The 23,818-nt window shown below is 33.9% G+C and overlaps 1 protein-coding gene across 1 annotated transcript in view; it reads right to left on the bottom strand.

Moving 5' to 3' along the window:
- Nucleotides 1-23,818, bottom strand: part of DGKB (diacylglycerol kinase beta) — a 688,394-nt gene that overhangs the window by 421,508 nt on the left and 243,068 nt on the right. Inside the window, exons 14-17 of the mRNA XM_077757671.1 lie at nucleotides 17,292-17,408; nucleotides 7,548-7,621; nucleotides 5,389-5,397; nucleotides 4,130-4,195 (exon numbers count right to left, since the gene is read on the bottom strand). Of these exons, the coding sequence (XP_077613797.1) occupies nucleotides 4,130-4,195; nucleotides 5,389-5,397; nucleotides 7,548-7,621; nucleotides 17,292-17,408 (266 nt within the window). The remainder of the gene's footprint in view (nucleotides 1-4,129; nucleotides 4,196-5,388; nucleotides 5,398-7,547; nucleotides 7,622-17,291; nucleotides 17,409-23,818) is intronic.

The following is a 23,818-nucleotide window of genomic DNA, read 5'->3' as shown; positions in this document are numbered from 1 at the left end:
ACTGAATCAGCTGAAGGTCAAATTAAACAAAAGGCTGAACAAAAGAGAGAATTCATCAGCCTGATGGCTATCAACCTAGGACATTGGCTCTTCCTGGTTCTAAAGCAGATTGTCAGCCTTTAGACTTAAACTGAAATATCAACTCTAGATTTTGCACTTGTCAGTCCCTAATAGCAAATAAGCCAATTCCTCATAATAAACTCTCTCTGTATAACTTGTTTGTTCTGTTTCTCTGAAGAACACTGACGAGTATACATACTTTGAAAGTTTGGTTCCCACCCCTTTGATTTTAAACTATCATCATGAAGATGTTTTAACATCAAAGTCAATAATACCGCTATATGAGACAATACAGCTTTCAGTGAATTAGAACCTGAAATTGACACCTGAACATTTTGAGGTTTTTCACACCACTAGACAAACAAGCAAAAACAAAACAGAACAAAACAACGAAAAAAAAAAAAAGCATATGGTTGTGACTGATACAGTTGACTCTGATTCTCAAGGGAAATAGGTCTGTGGCTGTACAATGGGAATAGAGAGTAGTAATAGGACCTCTCCCCTATTCCAGGTTATATATAATAACAAATAACCCAAAGTCCTAGTGGCATCACCTTACAGAGGCTTATTTATCCCCCATTCTACGGGGATCATTGGTAAGGTGATGAGTGTGTCTTCCTCTCTTCACTCTTTGATCTAAGCCAACAAAAGAGCCAATATCTAGAATACTGCTGGTTGCTGTAGTAAAGGAAAAGAAAGTATGGCATATCTACTTTCTGTCCACAGTGCTTTGTGAGAGAGCCATATGGACATTCTAAATAGCAAGGGAAAAGGAAGTACCCTAAAATCAGTGCCTGGGAGGAAACCTGGAAGTATTTGATAGCTAACACGAATACTGTCATGTACCACCATGTCTTTCAGTAAAGGTAAACGAGAGACTGATACAGTCCTATACAAAGAATAGTACCAATGTCTCAGAACTACCAGGGAAAATAAGTAACTGCACTGGGTAAAAACATATAGGCAGGAGAAATGTTTTAAGTTTCAGCTACAATTTTCAACCAGTAACAAAACCAGGGACATAGACTTTACATGTGTCTCATTCCTTATATTATTAAAAACATCATCCCATTAAATTCCTATTAGTTAACATTTTAGCTTACCCCCTACATTTCTTTATGTTATGTCCAAATATATAGAAAGAGAGGAGAAAATAGTCATCTCCACAGATGTTTCCAGCAAACCAGGACTTGGAACTGGACATCTGAGACTTTGGGTTGTCTACATTTTAGGAGAATGTGTCTTTTCAGTTGTGTATTTAGTAGTAGCAATATAGTGAACAGCATAATTTTGTTTTTCAATCAATGTATTGAGAATTGAAGGGATATTAGACAACCCAAGGACTGGATGTGTCAAACACCTCTTGTTTATTCCCTCTGACAATTCATTTTTCATCCTCAGGTTATAGCACCCTCATGCATCTTTGAGGGAACAAGCCATTTACATAGATCCTTGACAGGACAGTGAGTCAAGATGTTCCATCCTAAATAAGCCAAGGCTATGCCTTGGGAAACAAGAGAAACCAATCAATATACTTCTTCCTGGGGTGTGAATTTCTAGAGAAATAAGAATACCAAAAGCAACTGGAATCAATTTGTCTCAACAACTCCCATGAGACATTGTCATTTATCCCTGCTTCTCTATTCCCTTAAATTGTCCTGATCCCTATCTTTACTGAAACAGAGTTCTTTATTTTTCAATAAATTCTAGGAGTAACTTCATTCTGTTGTTCATAGAAAAGCAAATCTAATTAATGCCATATGGAACTTTATAAGTGATCAAAGGCATGCAAATAAATATGACACGAATATATCTTCATCTATTACATGGGACAAAAATAGAAAATACTGAAGATAGCCCATTTAAAGAACATGGTGGGAAATAAGCCTTATATACTACTTCTGGGATTATCATTCAATCTAAGCTTTTTATATAGAACCTTGGCAGAACCTTACACAACAAAAATGGAAAATATTCTCAACCAAGCAATTCTACCTATTATCGACCTATTCTATGAAAATATTTGAATATGGTTTCAAAAAACATGAATAAATTGATAAATGTTAACAGCATATTTGGTAATATTTAAAAGTACAGACAATCTCAATGTTTATCAATCATGGTACAGCTAACAAAACTACGGAATACTGTGTAGCTCTTAAAAATAATGAAACTGATCATTATCTGTTCAACTCAAACAACATCCATCATACACTTTTGAGTAAAAAATATTCAAATTTCAGAGTAAAAGTTGCAAGTTGCAGAGTAAAAAAAATAAGTGTTTCGGAGTAAAAGACCTATATTCAAGTTCAATAAAAAACCTATCTATACAATATATATGTGTGTATGAATACATTACATATATGAACATGTTGTATGTAAATACAACACATATATACTTCAGGTTTTATGCTCCTATAAGAAGTTCTGGGAGGATACACACAAAGAACTTGCAGGGTAATACGTGTTAGTGCTTAAAGTGGGGCCCTTAAAACACTTTCTAAGTAATATTTATTACGTGTAAATTTTCATAACTACATACATTGCTTTTATTTTTTTAATATATTAATACAGAGTAGAGGGTAATAGGATGGCTAAAATTGAAAGAGTGAAAGGAAACATGTTGTACATGCATAACATGGAGTGGGAAAAAATTAAATGAGGAAACAAGGCACTGTATTGCAGTGTATTTATATAGAGCTATAAACATGTAATTATTAACTAATTACTATAAATAATATTGATAATAAATAACATTAATTGAGGCTATACATAGTAAGCTTAGTCTTATATGCTTCATAAGCATCATCCCATTTAACTTTACAATTATTCTGTGAGGCAGGTACTCATTTTACAGAAAAAGACAATGAAGACACAGAGGTTTGCAATTAGCAGTCAGTGGGGGTTGCGTTTAATTATGAGAGACAGGAAAATCCTGGATTTACTGGTCACGATAGTGCTAAAGAGGTCCTAGAATGGCTCAACTTTTGAATACATCATTGCTTAATCCTGCAGAATAAGAGCTACCGCTTCAAAAATGAGAAAAAGAGCCATCCTGACTAAGCTTCTGTGTTAACATCAAACTTTACTTTGCTTGGCTTTCTTTAAATTGGGTCTTCCTGCATGTGGCTCACATAGCCAATAATCTGAACATGATATTTTAGATTCTGGAGTCTGGAGCTTGACAAAGACACTAAACTAAATGCTTATGATGATCCTGCCTTTTACAGCAAGGAGGTTCCCCAGATCACTACTCAGCTGGCATTAACAACAGGTAGCAGGGAGTGGAAGAAAGAGATGTATATATTGCGGGCACCTGCGCTAATTAGTTGTGTATTATTTACATTTATTTAACATAAGACATAATGGTATACATTTTGTTCTGCACATTTAAAAGAATCCAATTTCGATATTTGGTTTCTAGTTTCCAAGAAAAACCTAGAAGACTTAGTTTAATCACACTGATGTGTTTGTTGTTGTTGTTCCAAAAGCTCATGTAAGCATTAAAGATTTTCTTACCACCTCACCTGGTCTAAAGTTTACTCTCATGTTGATAGAAAACAGATCAGTGGAAAATATTAGTAAGTTAGGCCAAATTAATGATGAGTGACTTTAGTGTATCAAAAGTACATGTTTCTGTTGGAAAAAAGATGTCGTTTTCTACCTATTAATAAAGTATCTTGGAAAAGAGTCATAGTCACTAGATTTTGTAAGTGGCAAATGAAAAAAAATCATGTTATGATTTCTATTCTTTGTGAACTGGCTCTTTCTTTATGGTAGATCTTCATTTGGTCTGGATATTTAGGCAGCCAGCAAGCAAGTGTATGAGATTAGTGGTGATAGTAACAGTACTTCACGATACTTAAAAGGGAAAAATATCTGCAGGAAACAGACTATTTTGAAAAATAGCATCTGCACTGGTTACTATTATAGAGTTGATATTCAATGTTTTTTTGTATACTACTCTGGCTGTGTATTCAAATAACACTATTTCTAGGTACATAAGGCTGCTTAGTTTATTAGTCAATATTAAATTAGTTAATGGTAATAATATTTTCAGTGGACTTACCCTGGCATTGGTCCATTTCCAGAAAGACTGTACACCTGACGAGGATTTAGCAGATACTGGAATTTTCTGNGTTATATCCCCAATGTTTAAGTAACATCTTTTAATGTTATTATATATATATGGTTGTAACTAAATATATATGAAAATTTTTATATTAATAATATTAGACATATAGCAGCTTTATAAGAAATTATGGTTCTTTGAAAAAAAGGCTTAGTAGCCAATATATAGGTAATATAGTTTATAATTAGAAAGAATGATGTTTGCATTCTAAATATGCATATGCATTTAGAATATTCTCTATCCTGCTTTTGAATATTATTTGGCTATTTAGATTTCAAATATATTTTTAAGAATATAAGAATAAAATTAATAACATACTTTCTCCTAATTGACCCTTGTGAAATTTACAGGTTATTGGGGAAACCTAATCAATATATGAAAACTATCCCACATAAAAACTGGGACAGGGCATGTTGTATGTGTGTATGTAATCAAAGAACGTGACCTCATCTGCTTACTTATACCACAAAAACAATAATCTTGATCAGTCAGCTCACACAATTGCTAAACTGTTTCAACAGACACACTTTAAAAAAATTTTTTTAAATGTTTATTTATTTTTGACAGAGACAGAGAGAGACAGAGTGTGAGCAGGGGAGGGGCAGAGAGAGAGGGAGACACAGAATCCAAAGGAGGCTCCAGGCTCTGAGCTGTCAGAACAGAGACTGACACGGGGCTTAACCTCAGGAATGGTGAGATCATGACCTGAGCCAAAGTCCGATGCTCAACCCACTTAGCCACCAAAGGTGCCCCTCAACAGGCACATATTAAATAATTTTTTTCTAAAAGAAATCAGTCATCATACAACAAATGCAGTACAAATATTTCTAAGTACATATACCTCCCATATTGTTATTCTTAAATGAAATACTAAAAGTGAAAGAATATATTTCATTTTTAAAAGTTAGATTTTACATACATGGGAACATTTTACCATATATTTTATAAACACATTCATACTATGTTTACTGACAGAAACTCCTCAAATTCACTATGTAATATCTGTATATATCACTCCACTCCCAAATCTGCAATAATCTCACATTGTACATCTTGATTAATATGATCAATATGATCTAGTGTCTCAATAAAGACCTTAAGATTCATTCTTAGTACTTCTGGTACTTCCTTTTCCCCAGCACCTGAACCCAATTAGAGAACAATCTGGCCCTTCCTATCAGAAATGTCTATCAAACCTGGCTATTCTCTCTCACTGCCTTAGTTCAGGATTTCAAGTTGTTTCACCAGCTCTGTAAAATTCTTGCTTGTCCAGCCCTCTTACATAGAGCTGGTTAAGTACAGTCATGCTGTTTCCAGGATGAAATGTTTCTGCTAGTGTCAAGTTATTTATAATACAAAATATTTTATTGTACTTAAAATAGTTTACGTCTTACCTTTCCCCTCATTTCCCTGAAACTTTACCTCAGTGATTATCTCCTGGTTCCCTAATAAACACCATACCCCTTCACAAATCTTTCTACTTCCTTCACCTGGCAAACATCTACTTATATCACAATTAATTCAAAACTAGTTCCTGTCCAAAGAAACTTTTGTCTTCAGAGATAGCCATTTCTCCCTTTGAACTTCAACAGCATTTTTATTTTAAACATTTTTAGTTTGGTGTTCATCTCGTGGTACTGCAGTTTATCTGTCTATGACTGCCTCCTTGCATAGCTATATCTTACGTGTTTTATCCCCACTTCCTAGTAGAGTTTGGATTCACTCAGGTTTGGCTGTTCGAATGAATGAATGATACATGAACGTTTTCACACCTGTTGGCTAGTATGGAAAACTTTGTGTGAAGATATAATTTGTAACCTTTTGCTACTTATCTAACATATCAAAGTTAAAAACCAAATATTTTTAAAGGAAACCCTGAATGGAATATCATTATTCATGAAAGATGATTCTTATTCATTCACGAAAATTAGGAGCATTCCAGTATCATCCCTCTCACCATTAAGTTTAATTTGTTTATGACTTCAGTATATCTATGTAGTTTTTCTTAACAGGATGAGCTGGAATTAGATATTCAGTTAAGGTTCATCATGCGTGACCCATGTTCTCTTAAATTGAAAGGAATTCTTTCCCTTTGAATACACCTTTCCTTTTTTTCTCTTGATACTTCATTCGTCTCTAATTTCCAACATGAATTTAACGCTTATCTAATTCTTTGTAAAGAATTTGCTTTTTTCCCAAACATGCATAATATATAAAGCTGACAGACTGTACATAGTAAAGGAGAAAATAACTTTAGATTATTATTTAATTACTATTTTGTGTGTCTAAAAGTGAGGCAACTGTTGTCTTTAATAAAACATTATAAACGTTTTTAATTATTAAGCCACTAGTAATTTAAAATAATTTCTATAATGTTTAGTAGAGTAAAAAATTATATAACTACATGTTGATAAAGGAAAAAAAGAAAACCTAAGCAGAAATAATATTTTGTTGATTGGAAAATGAATAAATATCACTCTTCATTTCACTGAAGTAAAGCTGGAAAGTTAGGTGGCAGGAGAATAAATGATAAAATCCCACTTACCATGAAAACATTTCAACTTCATTTTTTGATAAGTCACAGTACAAATTTCTGTTTTATTATCATATTGTTTGTATGGATGCTTTTATCTGCTCATTTTTTTCATTGAGATTAGTAAAGACTTCTAGAAATTATTATAGACACACTGCATTTTTGTTTATGACATGCCTTTTTAGAAGGACATAAGATTTACTCTTCAATGGGATTTTGAAATTTGTATTAATTGTTATGATTTAATCATTAATTTCTTACAAAAATGAAACTTCTGTGTTGTGTGCCAGAATGCCAAGACATGTGATAATGCAACTCATTATAATTCAGATTATAATTCAGATTGTTCTCCTTAAGAATATATGGCATCATGTACTGCAAAAATGCACAGACAGAAAATCATTATAATTTGTCTACAAGCTGAATATAAATTCTGTTCCTCACTATAGAATGATGATTTACCTGAAGTCACCCTTTTGACCATTTAGAGAAAGAATTTTCATTCAACAGTATTTATGGAGCCATATTTTATGCAAAAGTCTTTGTTAAAGGCTACCGGTGATAGGTAAGGCAGAGAGAACTCAGACCTGAGATATGATAATAAAAATATTTACAAAATGCCATTATTATATTAAAATTTGAACTGTAAGAATAGGGAGAGACCTTATCATTATATTACACGTCGATGCTGGAATTATTTATTTTACATTAAAATGAGTAACTCATAGGGAATAATGTTTTAAAATGTCTTTACATTTACATCTAGTTTATCTTTTTATATACAGATGACATAGAAAATGAATCTGATTTTTAAAAACATACCGTTCTCCTTGTTTCCCACCACTTTTGGGGTTCACAAAAACTAACAGTGGATGAGTACCAGGAACAGGAGTAATCTAGAAGAAAATTTGGATAGATGGACAAATTATTCACATGATGTATGAAGAGGACCCATGTAATTTCTAATTCATGAAATACCAAATAGCAGTTTTAAGAATATGGCTCTTCAGTTCTATAATATGAGTGGATAGATAAATCTGTTTAGTAACTCAATTGAGCCCTGTGCTTTGACTATATCTCCATCAATAGGCATACTCACTCCACAGAAAGAGGTAGGGTCCAACTAGGTACAGAGCAGAGAGGAAAGCAGCTATGAAGAAGGAATAGCCATGAGATGAAAACAAAAGGTATAATTGGTGAGACAGTGAGTAAACCAGCCAGAATGAAACAAAAGATAGTGGGAGGAGAAAGAATAGAAGAAAACAAAGGGATTAAAATATAGAGAGCCCCAACTGTATAGATGACAGATGACACCTACTTTAGAGGTTTGGGGCACGTGTGGAATCCATCTATCCAATCACTTGTCAACTAGGAAGTAAGGTTTGAGGTCTCCTTCAGCCTAACTGCCCTCTAGTACACAATGTTTCCTCAATGTTTTCTTTTTTTTTTAAGTTTTTTCTTTTTTTTTAAAAATTTATTTCTGAGAGAGAGACAGTCTGAGAAGGGGAGGGTCAGAGAGAGATGGAGACAGAGAATCTGAAACGGCTCCGGGCTCTAAGATAGCTGTCAGCACAGAGCCCGATGCGGGGCTGGAACCCAGGAACGGTAAGATCATGACCTGAGCTGAACTCAGATGCTTAACCAACTGAGCCACCCAGGTGCCCCACCTCAATGTTTTCCTTCCTTGCCTAGGGAGTAGAAGGCCAGTGAATCAAGTCTGTTTGCTAAATAGGAATGAATAAATTGACTGTGCTTCTACTATATGCCGATCCCGATTGCTTGGTTCAACAAGAAAATGTGCCTGTCCTACTGGCGCTTATATTCTACATGAGACATAGTAAGAAAGCAAACATGTAGTTAGCAGTGAAACATACCACGAAGGGAAATAAATCTAAAAAATATGATAGCGCTTTATTGGTATGTAAGGGGGTAAAAGCTCTTTTTGATGAGGATGGTAAGGAAGAACTCTTGCATTTTACCAGACTTCAATGTTAACAGGTAGACTCTTAAATANGTTGATGGACACTTAGGCTCTTTCCATGTTTTAGCTATTGTGGAGAGTGCTGCTTAGATCAGTGTATTTTTTAAAGTAGATTCAAGCTATCCTTTATTGCTATGATTTTTCCATCTTAGAAAGTATTCTTAAACATGTAATGAGACAATTAAAAACAATCATTTTACCATATGATGGCTTTTCTTCCTTTTAGTTTAAACAACACAAATTAAAATATTTTTCTAATATGGTGTCCTCTAATCTTAAGTGAAATATAGTTTTTCCAGTGAGTATAAGCACTGGGGAAATGTTAAAATCTTCACATTAGTTACAGAATGCTGAGTAAAATATTCTTAATTTTTCTGGTCTAACTCAACTTGTCATCATCATCAACTGTATCTGTCTCTGGTTTACTGACTTGGAATGTGTGCCCTTCTTCTCTCATTTAAAAGCTAGAATAAAGAAACACCCAAACACAGCTTTACCTAAAGACTATATTACATTTCCTTTATTTTTCATCTGATTATAAAATCAGAGCTCTCAAAGTTTGCACGTTCAAAAGAAGGTAATGCTAACAGATGTGGATTTTTATTTTTGCACCTAATTTGAATTGTTACTCCTTATTTTTAAATAAAGGTGAGAATCTCAAGGTAAATAAAGGTTTTTAAGCAAAACATTAAGTCTGAACTCAAACACTCATTAGGGTGATCTTCCTCAAACTCAACATTCAGCTTATAATTTAATAGAATTTATTATTTTATTTATTTATTTATTTATTTATTATTTAATTATTTTAATAGAAATAAATTAGATTATATTAAATTCACACTGGGTCAAATATTTGCAATGTATTTGAAAATATGTTTTGGAATGCCTTTCAGAAATACAAATATACTGGAACATTTAAAGGCCTCATAACTATTTACCAAATAAAGGTCAGTACCAAGATACAGAACAAGAATGCAGTCTACAAGATCTCAAAAATGTAGATGTCATTTTTTGATGTGGGTAAATGGATAAATAGGTCAAATGGATTAGAAGTAGAAGATTATTTAAATAAATAACAAATTTAAAGAATGGGGAAGCTCTGTAAGCACAAAAGTCAAATATGCCAAAGGGAAATACAGGAAGAATAAAATCAATTAGCAATCTTTTCCTCATATATCTTCTTACCACAAAGTAGGCTTACAAAATAAGACTACATAAAAACAAAACACTAAAGGGGCGCCTGGTGGCTCAGTTGGTTAAGCATCTGACTTTGGCTCAGGTCATGATGTCACGGTTCGTGGGTTTGAGACCGGAATTGGGTTCTGTGTTGGCAGCTTGGAGCCTGGAGCCTGTATCAGATTCTCTATCTCCCTCTCTCTTTGCCCCTCTCTCGCTCATGCTTTGTCTCTGTCTCAAAAATAAATAAAAACTATTAAAAAATTTAAAAAAACACACCGACAACTTTAGATATCTATTTATAAGTTAGCTGGCACGGTGGAATAGAGCCCCTTTGATAATGATGTTAGATAAGCTCCTGACCTAACACAATCTATATTTAAGGGATAATATGTGATTAAAACACCAGCACCACTAACTCTGTGGTGTGAAGGGATCATTTAATGGCGTTATCCTATTCAATGCCCTATTCAAAAAGCTCTAAAAGCTGGTTACACTTTGTTACTATAAGAAGGCCAATCCAGCAGAGTAAATTTGGAAGCCAAAAGACCAAAGATAGAATTCCTAAATTTGAGAGCACCAAAACCATAGTGCTGCATGATCATTTTCAAGTCTGACATGTTAAAAATAAACAACTACTTCGTGCACTACTACTCCTGGAAGAAGGAGCAGCATCATACTGTCAAAGACTGCCACTGTCATTTACTTCTTCTGTTCCTCTTCATCTTTATTGAAAGAACTCTGGGCAAAAGGTAATTTTGAAACACTGGTCCCTCCTATCACAGCTGAACCTTGGAAGTTGTTGCTGCTGTTTGTGGAATTTAAATATATATTTCTTTTGAAGAGCTTTAAGAAGTTGTAACATTTGGTGTCTTGCCATATAAGAATGCAAATAAGTAGTCTATGTAGAAAAAAAATGGGTCTGTGTTTTGTCTATATTTGGAAGTTGCTATGGGCAGAATTGTGCTTCCCCAAATTTTATGTTGCAGCCCTACCCCCACAGCATGGTGGTATTTGGAGAGAGAGGCTTTGGGACGCAATGAAGGTTAGATGAAGATGTGACAGCGGGAGCTTCATGATGGGATTAGTACCCTTGAAAAAGAAAGATCTATCCCCCCTTCTGCACACAAAAAGAGGTAGTTTAGGCACACAGAGAGATGGCAGCCACCAATAAGCCAGAGAAGAAACCTCAGAATAAAATTTAACTTGTCACCCTGATCTTGAACTTTCCGGCTTCTAGAACTGTGATAAATCAATGTCTCTTGTTTAAGCCACCCATCTATGATACCTTATTACTAGAGCCCAAACTGACTAATACAGAACTATTTTATGGAAACTCAGATATACTCTTTAAAAAGGAAGAGTGAGACCTTCTAGTCTTCTTCCTCTGGATGCCAGCGTTAAATGTGATATTCTAAGGACCAGCATCCATCTTTGATAACAAAGCAACCTTGAGGATGCCACAGATAGGGACAGGAAAGATAGTACCAGGCCTGATAAAAATGGGGAGCTATCTTATTAGCCATACTTCTGGAGATCCTCCTTCTAGATTGTATTTACATGAAAGAAAAATTGATGGCTATCTTCTCAAAACCACTCTTATGTTTTATTTGTTTTTGGTTTTGTTCTTTCTCTGTTACAAGCTGCAGAACCTAATTGTAACCAGTATGAAAGATCCACAATGGCACCTAATTGAATACAGACGGAACCAGGCATGGAGACTTTATACTTAATAAAACATGTTAAAATTTCTTGACCCTGAGTGAAGAAAAGAGACTTGATATCAAAATCTTTGAAGAGGCTCAATATTTTATTTTACATTATGTTATTCTCTTTATTGAGTATGGGAACACTCATCTTCAGTTAATCCTTTTGTAACTTGAAAAGTATGAAAGAAGGAAAAATGTAGGTATTACTAGATATGATATTTACATTACTTATTTCAGTCTATATGATCTGAGATTTTGTTTTCCTGAGAGGTCAATATCAGATAAGAACTAACTTATAGAATTCAGAATACAGTCTAACAGAACTATTTTGTATTGAAATGTAAATCATGTATATTTATAATAATTTAAATAGATTAAAGAATACAAAGTTTGCTTTGTTTCTGGAACTCAGTATATCTGATTTTGATGAAAAAAGTTTTATGGAAATATCTTACAGTAATTTTTTATATTTTGAACTGATATTTTTATTTTTATGCTTTTAAAGAATTTCAAATTTACAGAAAAGTTAAAAGGACTGTTCAAGTAACATTTTTACACTGAACCAATTGAGAGTAAGTTGCTAAAATGATATTTTATCACTCTTGTTTACATTAGGATTGCCTATACACAAGAACACTGTCTTACATAAACACAGCACAACTGTCTGTCAAAAACAGGAAGTTAACGTGATTCTGTACTAGCTGTTTTTGTTATAAAAGCCATTACTGGACAAGTGGTAAAACCTAAATGGAATCCAGGAATTAGATAAACTAATATATCAGTCTTTACTAATTCTCTTTGAACTATAACGTAGTCTTTAATGTGATAAATTTTCAATTTTTATTTCACATAGAATTTTGAAGATGTAAAATTGAGTTATTTTAACTCTTTTTAATTTTTTTAATGCTTATTCATTTTTAAGAGAGAGAAAGAAAGAAAGAGAATGAGAGGGGGAGGGACAGAGAGAGAAGGAGACACAGAATCGGAAGCAGGCTCCAGGCTCTGAGCTGTCAGCACAGAGTCTGATGTGGGGCTCAAACCCCTGGACTGGGAGATCATGATCTGAGCTGAAGATGGATGCTTAAATGACTGAGCCACCCAGGCACCTCAAGTTATTTTAAATAATGATTTACTACCATCCTAAAATATTGTACCCTTTTCTTATAAATTTTGGTGGAATGGGAGAAAACCCAAAATATACATATATATTAAAAAATTCTGTCAGCCTAAACCTGTTTGTTTTTGGAAGTAAATACTTACATAGCCTTTGAAATAATCTTAATTGGAAGAGTAGATAAGACAGGTGAAAGCAAGTTGCTCTGGTTGAAGCTCAAAAGAATCCTGACCTATTCTCAGCCTTCCATTATCCCACCTTTGTGCTTGAGGCATCGCTACAGAACCCTGGGCTTTTCAGACCCATTTTGCAGGTACATTGGGATATTCCCTATATATATATATATATATCCCTATATAAGGTATAACAAAGACAATACTGAACAAGGGAGAGAATGTTTAAGATACCTGAAACCTTTAAGAATAGTTATAAATTGGGTATAAAGGGCATTCCAGGAGGTTAAAGTTTATACTGGATTCTTCCCTATAGAGAATAGAGCTAATCCTATGAAATCTTACTCACATAAGGGGGGTCATTTCATCTAGTAAATATTAAACGGCATGACTTGATTCAGACTGGTTTTGAGTCTTAGTTTAATAACTCACCTGTCTATATCTTCTCCTTCTTGGTAATCTCATTTCATATGATGGTTTTAAGTACCATCAATAAGCCTTTCACTTCCAAATGCATATCTATCTATCTTCTGCTCTGATTTCTAGATTCACTTATTTGCCTGCCTACTTAACATCTCCATTTAGATCCCCAACAGTATCAGAAATTTCTCTCCAAAACCTATTCACCCAGCATCTTTGCCATCTCAGTCACTGGCAACTCCATCATTTCATGTGAATGGGTCAAGCATCTTAAAGATATCCCTAATTTCTACTTTTTAATAAACCCTACACACAATCTCTCAGCATATCTTGTTGCCTCTGTCTTCAGAATATAAGAAGAATCCATCACTTCACCTCTCCTGCTCCCCTCTCTGGACATGCCTCTATCCTATAAACCCTAAATAACTAGGTATAACTAGACTCTTTGGTTCCTAACAACCTAACCTCAGCAAGAGTAAGCCTTTCAACTGTTAAGTCAGGATTACATTACATTTTGCCATCTCTCTCAAATCGAAAGTCAGAGTCCTTACACAGGCCTTGGAGGCTCTGTACATATAGCTCCTATTCCTTCTCTATAGTAGTCTTCACCAGTTCCCATGTTATTCACCCTGCTCCAACTGTGCAGTTGTTCTTGGTGATTCTAGAACTTGCAGGCTTAGAGCTGCCCGTCTACTAGACATCCATAGGCTAAAGTTCCTCCCCTAAGTCGTTACTCAAATATCACACTTTAATCAGGGAAAATTTGGCCATCTTACTTAAAATTAGAGACAATTCTAACTCTCAGTCCTGATACTTCTCACTGAACTCCATTTTTTCCATATTATTTATAAGCTAGCACATTATAAATATGGGGATAGGGACTCAGTTTAAAGGTTGTCCATTACTTAAAGTGTAGAATAATAATTCTGCCCTTAGGGAATTAAAGTGACAATGAAGAGCTAATTATGGAAGAACCAACTGGCTTCAGAATCCTAAAGTGTAGTCAATGGGTATACACACACACACTTCAATCAAATAAAGGGAAAGTAATTGTCTACATACACTATAAAGTTGTTTATAGTACACAATGATGTGTGTGTGTGTGTGTGTGTGTGTGTAAAAATATATACACACACAATCTTGGTAATTAAAAGGATGAGATATTGCAAATAAGAAAGATGATAAAGACAGGGAGAAGCATTGTGGCAGGGGATAACACTGGCTCAGTTTTAGGTGTTTAAATATAAAAGTTCCCCATTCTTTCCAGTGTTAAGAATATTATAAACTAGACTTTTTAGTTCTCAAGTGACCCTTTTACTTGGAAATTCTTCTCAGACAATAATTAGGGACAAGGAAACTTCAGTTTAATACAGTTTAAACCATGGTTCTGTTTCACTTATTTGTTCACATGCGAATACCTATCTGCATTTTTATATATCGTTCGTGTTAGAAATTGTAGTTTCAATTACATTCGATCATATGTATTAAGTGTAAACCTATGGTATGAGCGATGACAAAGACAGAGTGCCTAACCACCTCTATTTGAAGTCCCTTAGGACCTGGGTTAATTAATGAGACTCATCCTAAGGTTATACATGATCTATTACTTCCTCTAATTAGAAATAATAATCCTGATCATTATGCTGGTTAGCTGGAAAGAAGTAAGATGAATGTGCTTAACTATGATTAATAGTCTTCTTTAAGCAGTGTAGATCTCTTCTGTCATGGACTTCTATGCAAACTGGGCTGCAACTCAATGCTATTTTGTGATACACATTTTTTAAAAGTCACAGAAAAATTAACTTTCTGGCATATCTTTTTATCTTTCTTGATAAAGAATGACTGTGTTATTATTTTTAAGTTGGTTCCCACAACAAAATTTATTTTTTACTTTGCATTAGCTAGCCAATAATTTATTCTTTTACTTTTTTTTCTAATTTCCCCCAAATTATGTGACTACCTATATATATCAATTTTAGTCCATACCGCTGAGGAGAAAGACTATTGCACATGGTTATATATCACCACTTAATATTGAAGAAAATTATGATGACAATAATTAAGGTATTTATTTACTGTTTTATAAGACTGATGTCTAGTCCTGTGTGAACAACTTTGCCTGATAAATTCACATGCTAAAGAAAGTTATGAAAAGTTATTATCTGGTTTTAGAGATGCAATATGTTCACAGAGAAAGGCAGGTGGTCAGAACAAGGTGGTCAGGAAGTTAGCATTCGTATACCTGTTAAACTTTGTTAACCAAGGAGGCCAGGTATCTTAGGAATAAAACACATAAACTCTGAGTCTCACTATCTTCATTTAACTTTATCTTTGAACATCAGTATCCTCATTTTGAAAGTCATGATAATAATGATATATGTATTATATTTTTATTGAGAAAATTAAGGATAGTTATCCCATGTTTAAGAAGATTGACTTACTTAGTAGGCATAAGATACTATCACAGGGTCTAGCATATACTGTTTGACAAATAGTGTACATTTAACTTCCATGTTGAGTATATATCTAGCCATCTAGCCATGTGTGAAAGGTAATTTTCTCTTCTGATATTTTCATCATTGGAACCCAGAGTAACTAAATATTTAATTAATCAATATTTGCAACTGGTGTATTAAATTTATAAATGTTGATATTTTTCATGAAAATTAAACAGGATCACTTAATTTTTGTTCTATGAAAGTACATAGACTTCATATTTGAGTCTTTCAGTGAAATTGCTAAACCTACAGAGATGACTACCAAGAAGAATAGATCCTGACTTACTCTTTGAATATTTAATTTTTAAACTTTCTAATGTCATAATTTCATCATTTAGAATTTCTTCTAATGTAATAATTTTATCATTTAGAATTTCTTCTTTTTATATGTGAGTTTAAAAACCCTTAAAAAATTTCTGTTCACAACATGTTTTATTAGATTAAAAACAAATCACCAATTTGGTTATCAGTATTTAGGCAATTATTAAATTTTTAATGATATCTTTAAAATAATGAAGAAACATACATTTAGGCAACTACTTTGAGCACTCAATTGTTGCTCCAATTTAAGAAATATAAAACACACAATCCATAGTATCACAAATAAACTAATTAATGAAAAGTGAAGATACAAAGTTATGTATATTGAAGGTAAGTATGTGACAAAATATATTTTTGTTTAGCAAGTGGTTGGTAAATTTTCCTGGAGAACATGAAACTTGGAGCATATTGTTATAAGAAAAGAAAATGAAAATTAGAAGAGAGAAATATATAGGTAAAAAAGAAAAAATGAACGTAACATGTAACAAAGATTTAGCCAACTTCATGGGTTGTTTTTATGTTGGAGTGAGAAACAAATGCAGAGAAAGAGAATACATAAAATCTGTAGGATGTCTTAAAATGTAAATTGAAAGAAATCTTACTGCTAATGTCAGAGATAATAGGGTGCTAAAACATGATTTTGAGCTACCTGTGTTTACTTAAACTAGAAATATATATGAAGTTTTATGAATTAAAACTAAAGAAAGATATGAACAAATCATAAACACCCTTTATTTTATTATTTCTTAGCAATAAAAGTATCCACACACATGAAGTTCGTTTTTTCCCTAGACATTTTTTTGCCAACAAAATGATTCTTCCAAATATATAAACAACGTATGTGGAAAAAGCAAAGTTGTAAATAAATAATATGTATGCCTATAACACGTGGACATTTAGCAATGATTGGCAAAACCTTTGGAACTGCAAAAGAACTCTTACCATTTAGGCTTAAATACAGATAACGTTGTGAGAGATTAATATAATCAGAGTGTCACTCTGTCAATCAAACATAAAACTGTCATCTTGATAAATTAATAAAGATCCTTCTTAAGTCCTCTGCTGAGCTAATCTGCACATTAAATAAATGTGTTGATAGCTGGACATATGCGCCTGTAAGATCATAGAAGGAACAAATATGAAAGCCACTAAAATTTGATTGAAAAAGTCATACCTGTAGGCCTTGCCCATCCACGGTCACGGAGTTGGCTCTTTGCATTTTGTTTTTGTCAGTTACTTTATTTGACTGCTGGGAACTACCTTTTTCCTTTTTCACTGTTGCTTGTCTTTCCTGTAAGGAGAAAATCTTTTATAAGAATATTGTTTTACTAAAAAGGGGAACACAAAGAAGACTTTATTGGCTATAGACTTGAGCCCATGTTCCTAATTCGGAGTATTCTAGTGAATACTAAGAAAGCTGTTGCTTGCAATAGTCCACATGATATAGGCACAACAAAGATGATTATTTTCTTCAATTATCTTTAGGAAATTAATTATCAGTTAAAAAAAGCCAGACGGGGGGCGCCTGGGTGGCTTAGTTGGTTAAGCGTCCGACTTTCGCTTAGGTCGTGATCTCGCGGTTCGTGGGTTCGAGCCCCGCGTTGGGCTCTGTGCTGACTGCCAGCTCAGAGCCTGGAGCCTGTTTCAGAGTCTGTATCTCCCTCTCTCTCTGACCCCCCCCTGCTCATGCTCTCTCTCTCTCTCCTAGAAATAAATAAAACATTAAAAAAAAAAAAAAAAGCCAGACGGTGTTCCCTCTATGTGCCCCATCAGGACTCTTCATCAGAAGTTTTATCAAGGACCAGTGAGGCTAATTATTTCCATAAGGAATGGTAGAAATAAATAATATGGAATTATAATTTAAGAAGTTTGTTCTTGAGTACTAAAAACAAGACTTATACATGCAGGCAATATTTCAAACTAACACATGATGAACTTGTAAGCTGGTATTTATATCAAGCATGGCATAAAAGTTAAAACACACATTCCATCCCAGCTAATTCCTTTGTTCTCCATAGTGGAAACATTTCCTGAAGTTGTCTGCCTCGTTTTTATTTCCCCGCTTCCCCACTCTCTCTTCAACTGAACCCAATGAACTCAATGAAGGTTCCCTGGGTTGACTTAATCACCATTAATCCACTGAATCTGCTCTTCTTAAAATCTTAATGACCTTCTCATTGCCATACCTATTGGGCAGGCTTCATCTTTTCCACTTTTTAGCAGCATTTGACAGGATTGACCTCTTCCTCCCTCTTTAACAGTTGCCTCACTGGGGTTCTGGACTCATCTTTCTTTTACTTTTCGCTCTCTTCCTACTTTATCAATTGCTTCCTCAGAGTCTCTCTTTTGTTCTTTCTCTAGGTTTATGGTCCATAACACTTAACCTCTTCCTTGAATGGCTCATCTTCACTATCTACCCTCACTTTCTAGGCAACTTCATTAAATCCCAAAGCTTTGAATTTCAATTTTATGAGGAACATTTCTAAATTTATAGTTCCTCTTCAGATTTCTCCCTTAAACTTTAATTGCTGCATACAAATGCCCTTTCTATCTGTCCATGAGTGTCTAAAACACCGAAGTCCTAAAATATCAAAAACTATCTTTTTCTTGTATTTCTTGCCTACCCTCCTTGAATATAAATCCCAAACTGGACGATTACCACCTCCAATAGTGCATACTTTAAGCCTCTGCCATCTTCTTTGTCTGGATTATTGTAACCATCAGCTAATCTGCTTCCATCTTTGTCTCCCTACAGTCAATTCTCTATACAACAGCCACACTCATCCTATTTCACTCCACTCCAGCTATCCCCACATCCTTGTTATTCTTTGATCACAAGCAAACTCTTAATTCAGAGCTTTGACCATCACTCTTCTCTCTGGTGGAAAGCTCTGGATATGGTCCTCACTTATTTCAGCCTTCTGTTCAAATGTCAGATTGGCTTCTCTATTCCCTTTAGCTTATTTTTATAGAAATAAAAATATACTTATATATAAAAGTATATATATTATATGCATATAATATGTAGTACATAAATATATACATATAATTTTATTACATATAATTTTATTATATGTATATATTTACACACACATATAATTTATTACAACCTCAAATGTTTTCTATTTAATTAGTTTAATGATGGTCTATCTCCACTTTTAGTCAAAGCTCCAGAAGAAAAAAGGGCTTGGTTTGCTTCACTGTTCTACATCAGATCCTAAATCAGTGCCTAACAAAAATCAGGATAAATGAATGGAGAAATAAGTGAATCAAGAGTCAAACAATTTTTTTAAGTTTTTAATAGTATTGTATCAAGAAGGATTCCTGGGCCATGTCTAGGCTTGGTGTGAAAAGTTGTTCTGATCAAAAAGCAATGTCTGCCATGTATGCTTAAATATTTGAGGAACATATATTTTCTAGTCCCTATATTTGTTTCTTAGAGCATCATATCAATTTCTATAATTTTGAAACATATTTTAACTGGACTTACAAGTAAAGCTCTTTTTAACTCTATTAGGGCCAGATGGATCAGAAAATTTCTCAGACCAAAATAGATGCTAATCAATACAGTCCATTTACCTTGCAATTTCATGGTGTAAAATCACTGAATATATTTTTTGTGTGGCTAAAAATGGATGGTGTAATAGGATTCCTGAAATTCATATTCTTTGGAAAATGATGTACTTTCACATAAGCATAATTTCTGGCAAAAATATTGATTTTTTTTAAAGATAGATCATTTTTTCTAAATTTACAAATTACAATTTTGTCCCTAGAGAGTTAAGAGTATAATGCATAGAAAGAGTGGATTATAGGATGAGGTTTGGAGTCAGAAAGCCTGAGCTGAATCCCATTTCTGTTACTTAAATGTTATATAACCCTGGAGCACTTAACTCATTCAAAATGGAGATAGCAATACCTATTTCTCAGAGTTGTGCAAAATTTAATGGAAAACACAGAAATTCGTAACATTGTGCTTGGATTAGAATACATGCTCAATAAATGAAAGTTATTACAAATAAGAAAGTATGGCTCTCTCAGGATGGCACTCATTATTATTAGTATTACGCAAAGTGTTTGTTAGGTTTCCAAGTGTATATGTGTATGAAAAATTATACTTAGTTACATTAAGTATATTAAATAAGGAAGTCTCAGTGATTACATTTGAAAATTCATAGCTTATATTAGGAGTTCAAAAATATAATACTGGGGGTAAGTATGAAAACAATCTCTTTCTGGATAATTGCATGCAGATATATAAAATATGCAATATTCTATCAAATACTTTATAAAAATCTGCAGTGTAGAAGATATACCTTATCTTATATACCTTTTATTTTATCATACCTTATATTCTGAGATATAATCCAACAATTGTTATTTGGCATTTAATTCCTAAAATGTTTAGGTTACAAGAATTAAATAAAATTTAAGTTGGTTAGTCATACTGGAACTGGATATTTGCAACCAAACTATTTATATATGTAATGATGGAAATTTGAGACATGTAAGTGTATGTCCGTAAACAACCACCAAATTATCCATTAACTTCATTTTAGTCTTAGCAGTGCACATAGGTGGGAAAATTCCTCTGCTGAGACTCTCCAACTAGTCAAAAGCAGTTAAGCATCTTCAGGTCTCTCCAGGAAGTCATCTTTCTGAGTAAACTGGAGTAGATGAAGCAAATGTTTTATAGTAACCTTTGTAAGATATAAAAACAAAACTGTAAATCCTACACTGAGTGTTCAACTAAGATTTTATTTTTGAAATCTAAAATTATAAGAGGTATAGAAGTTAATAAAAAAAAGTCTCAGTACATCCACCTATATGTGAATCTTATTATATAATCTAGATAATGCTAACAGTAAACATTTTTTCAAACACACACACACACACACACACACACACACACACCCCAAAAAAACCAAGAGGTTTCTCTGGTTGTGGGAAATATGCCAAGTAGGTAGAATGTGTGGAATTAATCAAGGCTGAGAATTATAAACAGGAGAAACCTGTAAGTATTTACTTTTCTCCCAGAGTTATCATTCTATTGTACTCATTTGTTTTATTTTTATTTCCAAATTGTAGAGCAGTCTCAATGAAATACCCACTATACTTTATTTAAGCAGCATAAGCTCATAGAAGGATAGTTGGATACTTTTTCTTCTTTCCACTAAGAAAATCTTTACTTCTTTCATATTTTATATTAGGGACAGGAAGGGAGAGCAATTGCATCTTTGAAAGATCTGCTGTCCACAAAAATTCCATTAGCCAGTTTTGGGGGTTAATTAACTCTGAATGGCAGATCTTTATTGTGATATTTAAGAGAATTACTCCCGGTGTTGAAATTATTGAAGAGTTTCAAGAACTCACCAACCTTATTTTGCATCATTATTCAGGATAAAATTGCTCTCTGATAATAGGGGCAGTGGTCAACACTTCACCTTCTGCTTTTTTTGTTTTTGTTTTTTTTTTTTTTTTACATTTTTGGGCTTTAAACCACAAAATAAATTACCTTATTATAATCAGGACAAATTTTGTTCTGCCAGATAAATTATCCCAGATATAAAAAGAGTTGGAAATTTACTGATCTAATCAATAGAAATTATTCAAACACTGAAAGGAGCTACTCTATCCCCCCTAAAATATAGAAAATATGACTACGAAAAATAAAATATAGTTATTGATATTTCAGCATTTTCAAGTATCAGCCATTTGTGTTTCCTATGCAGACATTTTGAATATAGAATTCAGTGTTTTGTGATCCTCAGACTCGCTAAGTAGTACAACAGATCTTAACTGGGGGATACATTGTAATAGAATGCCAAAACGGATAATTACCATAATTAACCGAGAAGAAAAGCCGAAAGGACCATTCACAGAAAACAGAAAGATGAAATAAATGAAATAAAAAGACATCCCTTTAAACCTGTGCTCTAAAAAAAAATTCACAAAAGGGATGTTTACCACAATACTTGAGCCTGCTGTTATCGATCACTCACAAACTACAAGCAGCAAGTGATGATTACCTCGAGCAAAGGGCTTTCTTCTTTTTGTCCAATCTCAGCATGAGGGACAGGCAGCAGCAAAGCACCTCCATTGGTACAAAGCCACAACAGGGTGGGCTGGTGCACTGGTGCAACAGCATCCTTCTAGCTAGTCCTGGAACTTGCTTTTTCTGTTACAGAACCACTTGCCTGAGTGGAGACTTAGCCCTTTCTGCCACTGGGGCTAGGCCCCAGGAATTTCCCAGGAACTCTGGAATTTGAACCCAAGATAATACTTAGATATTCCCAACATACAATTTTGAGCTTGTGGAAGCAGATGTGCCACCAAATTCATTGGCATTTAGAAGGGTTATGGGCTCCATGAAAGCAAGGCTGACAGCTGCAAAGCTGCCCTTTTAATTATTGTGACCTTATTGTGAAATTGGAGTTGTTTCCTGCCGGGAGAAACAAATTCACTCGGAAAAAGCAAAGGCTCTAAATCTACCAGGAATCCTTGGAAGTTGCAGCATAATTTATTATGGCTGGGAAGCAAAGTGCACTTGATTTAAAAAGAAAATAGATTAGAAAGCTTTAAACATAAATATAATAATTGATGTATTATAAAGATTTTCATCTTTTTTAATTTAATTAAGTAAGGACTTATTATAAAACAAAAACTACTGGGGGCAAAGTCCTACGTATGGGCTTGGAGGACGAATCCCAGATTTGTACCTTATTTGCCATGCAGACTTGGGCAAGTTATTTGCTATCTCTAAGCTACCACTGGGTTCATTTATAAAATGAATGTGTGATGATAAATTGAGAAAATGTAGATAAAGATACCAGCATAAAATAGGCACTTAGCAAATGGCAGAATTTTTAAACTACAAAAAAGTATATTGCCATATTTTGTCATTTAACTTAAAACCCTTATGCTGCTTAGATCATAGTAGTGCAAGATGGGTGTTGTGAAGAAATACTTCATTGAATTTGTGTACTTTACGTGTCTGTTGTGTCCCCATTTCTGGGGATAAGTGGTGCCAGGATCCAGGTGGGGTCTTTTTGGAGCAGATGGGAGACAAAAAATTCGACAGAATGGAAGCTAGCCTTAAGGCACCTGGAAGTGCTACTCACCAGCTAAACCCAGAGACACAATTTGCAGCTTGGTCCACAAGTCTTTTTTTTCACACATCTCATACCATGTGACTATTTTCTCTTAGGGTAATTTCATATTGGGTGTAAACCGCTTACAAGATTTCTGTTTAAGAAATCCTGATGGGAAGGAATGAAATTTAGGAATGAGTAGGCCTATGCCAAAATCTTTTGCTTTGGGCTATTTGTCTGTATATGGTTGTGACTTTATAAAACCATATGTGTGCATACACACCTCATTCATTCACTCTCCATTCCCTCTGTAACCATCATCATGGACACGTTGAGCCAAAGGTTAAAAGCAAGGAGGTAGTGCTCTTGCTTGTTCATATTCATCATGTCTTTCAACCAGCTGAGTTAAATGCTCCACATAGTACTTACTACGATGGCCCCCATCTGTTTATGCCAGCTTCAAGTAGAATTTGTTATCTTGTTATTATAACTATGTGATTTAATTATTACTCAAACCATTAAATTATGAGTGTAAAATAAGTTGTTTCTGTGAAAATAACTCTCATGCTTCGGAAGGACACAATAAGATGTGGTGTGTGTGTGTGTGCGC

Source organism: Crocuta crocuta, unplaced genomic scaffold (genome assembly GCF_008692635.1).
Source record: "Crocuta crocuta isolate KB4526 unplaced genomic scaffold, BGI_CrCroc_1.0 scaffold62, whole genome shotgun sequence".
NCBI lineage: Eukaryota > Metazoa > Chordata > Mammalia > Carnivora > Hyaenidae > Crocuta > Crocuta crocuta.
The sequence above is the reverse complement of the archived record's forward strand: the minus strand, read 5'-3'. Positions and strand labels throughout refer to the sequence as shown.